The sequence below is a fragment of the Palaemon carinicauda genome, chromosome 36 (genome assembly GCF_036898095.1).
Source record: "Palaemon carinicauda isolate YSFRI2023 chromosome 36, ASM3689809v2, whole genome shotgun sequence".
Classification (NCBI taxonomy): domain Eukaryota; kingdom Metazoa; phylum Arthropoda; class Malacostraca; order Decapoda; family Palaemonidae; genus Palaemon; species Palaemon carinicauda.
In genome coordinates, this window is record NC_090760.1 from 75,755,064 (window position 1) to 75,762,563 (window position 7,500).

Consider the following 7,500-nt stretch of genomic DNA (forward strand, 5'->3'; position numbering starts at 1 on the left):
CCCATCCCAACCTACCTTAGCCCATGGGTTGTCCCATTCAACAAGCGATCCTTACCCAAAATACCCATCCCAACCTACCTTAGCCCATGGGTTGTCCCATTCAACAAGCGATCCTTACCCAAAATACCCATCCCAACCTACCTTAGCCCATGGGTTGTCCCATTCAACAAGCGATCCTTACCCAAAATACCCATCCCAACCTACCTTAGCCCATGGGTTGTCCCATTCAACAAGCGATCCTTACCCAAAATACCCATCCCAACCTACCTTAGCCCATGGGTTGTCCCATTCAACAAGCGATCCTTACCCAAAATACCCATCCCAACCTACCTTAGCCCATGGGTTGTCCCATTCAACAAGCGATCCTTACCCAAAATACCCATCCCAACCTACCTTAGCCCATGGGTTGTCCCATTCAACAAGCGATCCTTACCCAAAATACCCATCCCAACCTACCTTAGCCCATGGGTTGTCCCATTCAACAAGCGATCCTTACCCAAAATACCCATCCCAACCTACCTTAGCCCATGGGTTGTCCCATTCAACAAGCGATCCTTACCCAAAATACCCATCCCAACCTACCTTAGCCCATGGGTTGTCCCATTCAACAAGCGATCCTTACCCAAAATACCCATCCCAACCTACCTTAGCCCATGGGTTGTCCCATTCAACAAGCGATCCTTACCCAAAATACCCATCCCAACCTACCTTAGCCCATGGGTTGTCCCATTCAACAAGCGATCCTTACCCAAAATACCCATCCCAACCTACCTTAGCCCATGGGTTGTCCCATTCAACAAGCGATCCTTACCCAAAATACCCATCCCAACCTACCTTAGCCCATGGGTTGTCCCATTCAACAAGCGATCCTTACCCAAAATACCCATCCCAATTGTCCCATTCAACAAGCGATCCTTACCCAAAATACCCATCCCAACCTACCTTAGCCCATGGCTTGTCCCATTCAACAAGCGATCGTTACCCAAAATACCCATCCCAACCTACCTTAGCCCATGGGTTGTCCCATTCAACAAGCGATCCTTACCCAAAATACCCATCCCAATTGTCCCATTCAACAAGCGATCCTTACCCAAAATACCCATCCCAACCTACCTTAGCCCATGGGCTGTCCCATCCAACAAGCGATCCTCACCCAAAATACCCATCCCAACCTACCTTAGCCCATGGGCTGTCCCATCCAACAAGTGATCCTTACCCAAAATACCCATCCCAACTTACCTTAGCCCATGGATTGTCTCATTCAACAAGCGATCCTTACCAAAAATTCCTATCCCAACCTACCTTAGCCTATGGCTTGTCCCATTCAGTAAGTGATCATTACCCAAAATACTCAGCCTCTCAGCACAGGGCTTGCCCCATCACTCATATGATCCCTCACCCAAAATACCCACATGCCCACCCTGCACTAGCCTGTGTCAAGCACCTGGGTATGTGTGAGGCAAGTTCGTCGAGGGAGTCTGTCGGCGTGATGGGGGCCTTCTCGTAGAGTCTGGACGGGGCGAGGGTGAGAATATCGGTGCAGCCGTGCAGGCCAGGACGCCTGCCCTTCTTCCGGCGCCCCTCTTCTCGACGCAGGTTGTGCAAGCGGAAGAAGAACAAGTTCGACATCGACATCTGGCTGGGGAACAGGAACACGTTCCGAGGAGGAAACTTAATATAATTGGTAGTGTTACAGGACAATTGCTATAATTGTGTCTGTAACTAAAGCTGCTATATACAGTGGTTTCTGTAACTTTAACAGGAGCTGTTACCTATAGCCTTTGAATACAGCTGTAACTACAAGTTTACCTGTTTTAACAGCTGCAGATATAAGTGCATCTGATACAGTCAAATGTTAAATGTTATCATAACTGCAAACACAACCAAATCTTCAGTTTTAACTACAAATATAACAGCAATTACAGTTGTACCTAGCGATACAAGCTCTAATTATTACTGTAACTGCTGTTGTTAAGAGTCACAGGAACTTAACTTATAAAGCAGGAAAGTATGCTCCACAATATCTTCCCTCAAACTGTATTCAACTTTCTAACTTACCCTCCCACATGAGGCTAGTTTCCAAGCCGAGCCGGGAAGGATAGGAAAGACAATTATCTACAATTGAGGAGAACACAGCAGAGCAGACCCATATGCACTTTCCATGACTGCTCTATTACGATAAAAAAAATTGCATTGAATAAGAAAACAGATATGTTAATTATGTGCCGAAAACGTGATCACCTGGCGATATATATTTTTATTCTTTCAAAGGTTAATTGACACATGTCAGTGCCAACAACCGATTATTTTCAGTAAGTCGACGAATAGTTATTCACTTTTTTCTATAAACCATATATATATACGTATATATATATATATATATATATATATATATATATATATATATATATATATATATAGATATATATTCCCTTTTATCTATAAACCTTACATACATATGTAAATTGACATACATACATATATACAATATATATCTGTATATGCATACATATATACATACATATATATACACTGTATATATATACATATATATATATGTATAATGCATATGTATATATATATATATATATATATATATATATATATATATGTATACATATACCCATATACATACACACAAATGCATACGATATTGTAAAACAATATATATGTCCTATACATATTCATGAGGAAAATTTCTAATAAAAAAAAGAAACAAAAATCTGCAAATTATGTACAAATTACACATAAATCTCGACACTTTATACTAAATCCAAAAGAATGCAGCCGTTAATTATGAAAACTATTCCAACCAACAATTTTGTTATAATGAATCACAATCATTAAAAAAAAAAAAAAAAAAGCGAATCATGGCCATTTTGCTCTTGATAAAAGAAAGAGGGTAGAATGCTTGTCGTGTTAATGATGGTATATAAACTATGAAAACGCAATGAATAAATAGAGGGGATTATAAGAGAATGGGGTTAATACTGTTGGTTCTAAATCTTTAGTGATTCTCAGGTCGAAGGAAGAGACGAATATGTCTTCCGTAATAATCTTTATCTGGGCCGGGCTGTTTGCGTGACGTGCCATGTTGACAGTGTTCGTGATGTTGTCATATCAAAAATGCGTATTTCTGCATGCAAGCGGGCACGCATGAGCCCACACACGCACACACATATATATATGTATGTATGTATATTTCTCTTTGAATCGAGTGGTGACATTTTGCAGAGCTTCCCCTTAAAAAGAAAACGAGGTTCCGTAATGTTTTTCATACGCCATCTTAGAATGCAATGCTGTATTTTAATTGCGTGACTTCCTACGCTTTATGACAGGAAGTTAGAAAAAAAAGGGGGAGGGGGTGTTTTTGGGGGAGGGGAGAAGTAAAGGCAGTTTGGATGGTAAAACGCAGCCTGAGCCTTTCTCGTCAAAGGCACCCGCTTTTCCTTAACTTTAAAAAAGAAGATAAGAGGCTAGTGGGGGAACCCACGGACCTACAAAACGCCAACACAGGATTGCATCACTCAATTCTTGGAATGATGGTGTTAGATCTGTGTCATTGGATCCTTTGACAATAGATGGTCAACTCTGTGCACCTTAAATGACAGAGAGATTGATAAATAGTTGGATAGACAAATCTTTAAAAATTTAAAGGCCGCTCATGAATGGCAGGGGCAAGGGACAGTGACATTGCCCTATCAAGCAGGACAATGTTCTATAGACTGACCATACAGCCATATGATTAGCGCCAAAACACCCTTTCTACCCAACCTAGGACCAAGGAGGGTCAGGCAATGGCTGATGTTCACTCAGGAGATAGACCTATACGCTCCAACAAAACCCCCCATCCTTAGCTCACAAGGATGGTGAGGTTGCCGCACCCAAAGGAACTAACTAATGAGTCTGAGCGGGACTCGAACCCTAGTCTGGCAATCACCAGGCAAGGACGTTACCACCAGGCCACCACGACCCTAAAGTGCTAAAGAGTTAATTCGTGACTCTATTTAAACGTAATAGCACGAATGCAAGCATGCACACACGCTCATAAACGCAGTTTATATTCCTGTCACGGTGTGGAGATTATAAACACGAAGGTAAATTCTCTTAATTACTGCCTCCGAGTTAATTAGGTTGGTTTATTATATTAAAGGTAATTCTCTCTCTCTCTCTCTCTCTCTCTCTGTATCGTGAGTCTCATATGAGATTTTATATTAAGTAAAATGTATCTTTACCCGCCTCTCTCTCTCTCTCTCTCTCTCTCTCTCTCTCTCTCTCTATATCCACACACCCACACACACACATATATATATATACATATATATATATATATATACATATATATATATATATATATATACACAATATATATATATATATATATATATAGTCCAAGACTCGGGTAATATTTTCTATTAGATAAAATATATCTTTATCTGTCTATCTCGATATTGTGAAAGTCTCACATGAAAGTTTCAATTAGATAAAAAACACATCTGTCTTTCAAGATATTCTCTCTCTCTCTCTCCTGTCAATCTTTTTCATCAAATGGACTCGCCCTTTGCAAAAGGGTCTAATTTTAAACCGCGGTAAACTCTGGTATATCTTTCATCTCCAGCTCTGACAATAACCGCCCCCCCCCCCTTCTTCTGGTCAGAGGGATGCACCCTAACCCCCCCTACCACCACCACCAAAAAAAAAAAAAAAAAAAAATACGAGAGAAAAATATGATGCAATTTCATTGCAAAAGGTTTCGTCTTTTTATCAAAAGATAAAAAAAGGTGAACATTTTAAGAAAATTTTTATATCAAGTGAATTAGTAAGCATTAATGAATTTACAAGGTCTTTGGATAATGATAAGCTTATTTCTTCATAAATAACAAAAGGAGATAGCTTGCAAAATTCTTTGAAACTGTTTTCGCAGAATAAAATGTTTATGAAATCTGATGAAACGTTATATTGAGAGAGAGAGAGAGAGAGAGAGAGAGAGAGAGAGAGAGTGCGTAGGTTCCATGCACAGTATAACTGCTGCGATAATAGTCATATATATCTAAACACTTAATCTTTGATACCAATAAATTCTCTTTAGAGAGAGAGAGAGAGAGTGTAGGTTCCATTCACGATATAAAATGTGCAATAATAAAGTCATATATCTCTATACTTATCGCATACCAATGAATTCTCTTCGGGGGAGAGAGAGAGAGAGAGAGAGAGAGAGAGAGAGAGAGAGAGAGAGTAGGTTCCATTCACATTATAAAATGTGCAATAATAAAAAGTCATATACTGTATATCTCTATACTTATTATCACATTCCAATGAATTCTCTTCGGGGAGAGAGAGAGAGAGAGAGAGAGAGAGAGAGAGAGAGAGAGAGAGATCTTAGAAATTATAACACCAAATTCTCAACAGATTTCAACATAATTTTCCAAAAGTCTTTCATCTATAATTTTGAAATCTTTTTCTTTTCTCTTTGTCTCCTAATTTCCTTCGTTCACTGGGATTTGTACTTGATGATGATGATAATAATAATAATAATAATAATAATAATAATAATAATAATAATAATAATAATAATTCCCAAAAATGTTTTCCTTTATCTAATAACTTTATTTCTAATATAAAACCAAACACTTTCAGTACCCTCCTAATTTCCAAATTATGTTATTCACATAATCAATATAAAATTTCCAAAAATATACTGTATTAATATTACTGCCACTAGTTTCATTCATAGCAATATATATATATATATATATATATATATATACTATCATATCATTGAAGAGCATCTAGTACCTTACTATAAATTTCATTAAATTCCAACCGCCTATAATAGATACGCAATATATAATACAATTTATATATACATATATATATATATATATATATATGTATGTATATATATATACAGGGCCACCCACACTACATTGTCTTGCTGTGAGCGATGAGACTAAGGTCACCAATTAAGAGTGGCTAGCGTGGTGGTGAAAATGGCCAAATCACACTTATGAACAAAGACATGTATGAGGCCTTTGTCTTGCAGTGGACTATAAACAGCTGCACTTATAAGTATATATATATATATATATATATATATATATATATATATATATATATATGTATGTATGTATGTGTATATATATATATATATATATATAATATATATATATAATAAGACAAACCTGACAAAACTGTTGACCACTTATAAGATTTATTTCAAATCCTTATAAAGTTTCTTTGACTTATTCAAAGGAATTAAACAGTGAGAAGTACCACTTGCCCATTTCTGTACTTATAAAGCAAATGAAGTACAACACCCGCAGAAGGCTAAGGTAGGTGTTTAAGGTGGTAAGAAAATGATACACTGTAAACATACACACAAACAAAGCAGAAATAAAAAGTTTGAATTCTATAGTCGTGAGAGGTACAGAAAAATCAGTTTTCGACATAAAAAAGTCTACGGTATACACCCATACGTTTTCAAAACCACGAGCACACGCGATTGGCAGTCTTTGGCAGATACTATATTACTCAATGTTACTATATATATATATATATATATATATATATATATATATACATATATATATATATATATATATATCTAATACCCCACAAACCTTTCATAAAGACACTGCGGTGGTTCATTGTCGTAAAAGAAAAGGCTCTCCACTGTACTTATCTCCATACCGTCCGAATGCCAAAACAAAACTGGGTTTTCCATAAGCAAATCGCGTGCAGGCCACGGATATTGGATCTACCCCCAAAAAGTGTGTTGCCGATTCATATTTTCTTCGTCTATTTTCACGTTCCCAAATGACCGGTCCACATTTGCAAGGGTCAGGGAATCATCCAAAATGGATATTTTTGATTTTTCCGATGTGCAGTAGAATCGACCCTTGTGTTAATGCGTGTTCCCGAGAAAACCTTGAATCAATGGACGATCTGACCGAGTTTCTCTGGGTATAACTCATTTTCCTCCGATTAATTGTTTGATTGGATTATGGGTCCCTGGCGTTAATGCAATTCGCTTGAGTACGGTTGGATTATGCAACATCATTGGTGGAGTCAATTGCAATTTAAGAAAGAGCTCAGAAAGAGATTAGAACTTTATCTTTCTTATGCATTCAAAGTTGATTAAAACATTTTTTTCGACAAAGCAGGTACGAATATTAAGGCTTGAGAGAGAGAGAGAGAGAGAGAGAGAGAGAGAGAGAGAGAGAGAGAGAGAGAGAGACATTTCAATCAGGTAAACATTCTGTGAGAGAGAAAACATTCCAATCAGGTAACCATTCTGAGAGAGAGAGAGAGAGAGAGAGAGAGAGAGAGAGAGAGAGAGAGAGAGAGAGAGAGAGAGAGAGAAATTCCATCTGTGTCCAGTACTATGATAGCCTATTGGAAACGTCTCTTCCAGGCGCTCTACTGGACTGGGATTCGAGGCCCAATATTTTCTTGTAGTGTCTACAACTTCATCATCCATTGTGAGCTAAGGATAAGGTG

General features: G+C 37.9%; 1 protein-coding gene across 1 annotated transcript in view; it reads right to left on the reverse strand.

Annotated features, from left to right (window-relative positions):
* The window catches only part of LOC137628917 (potassium channel subfamily T member 2-like), a 671,513-nt gene that overhangs the window by 430,985 nt on the left and 233,028 nt on the right, over positions 1 to 7,500 (reverse strand). Inside the window, 1 exon segment of the mRNA XM_068360201.1 lies at positions 1,445 to 1,639. Within this exon segment, the coding sequence (XP_068216302.1) occupies positions 1,445 to 1,635 (191 nt within the window). The 5' untranslated portion in view covers positions 1,636 to 1,639.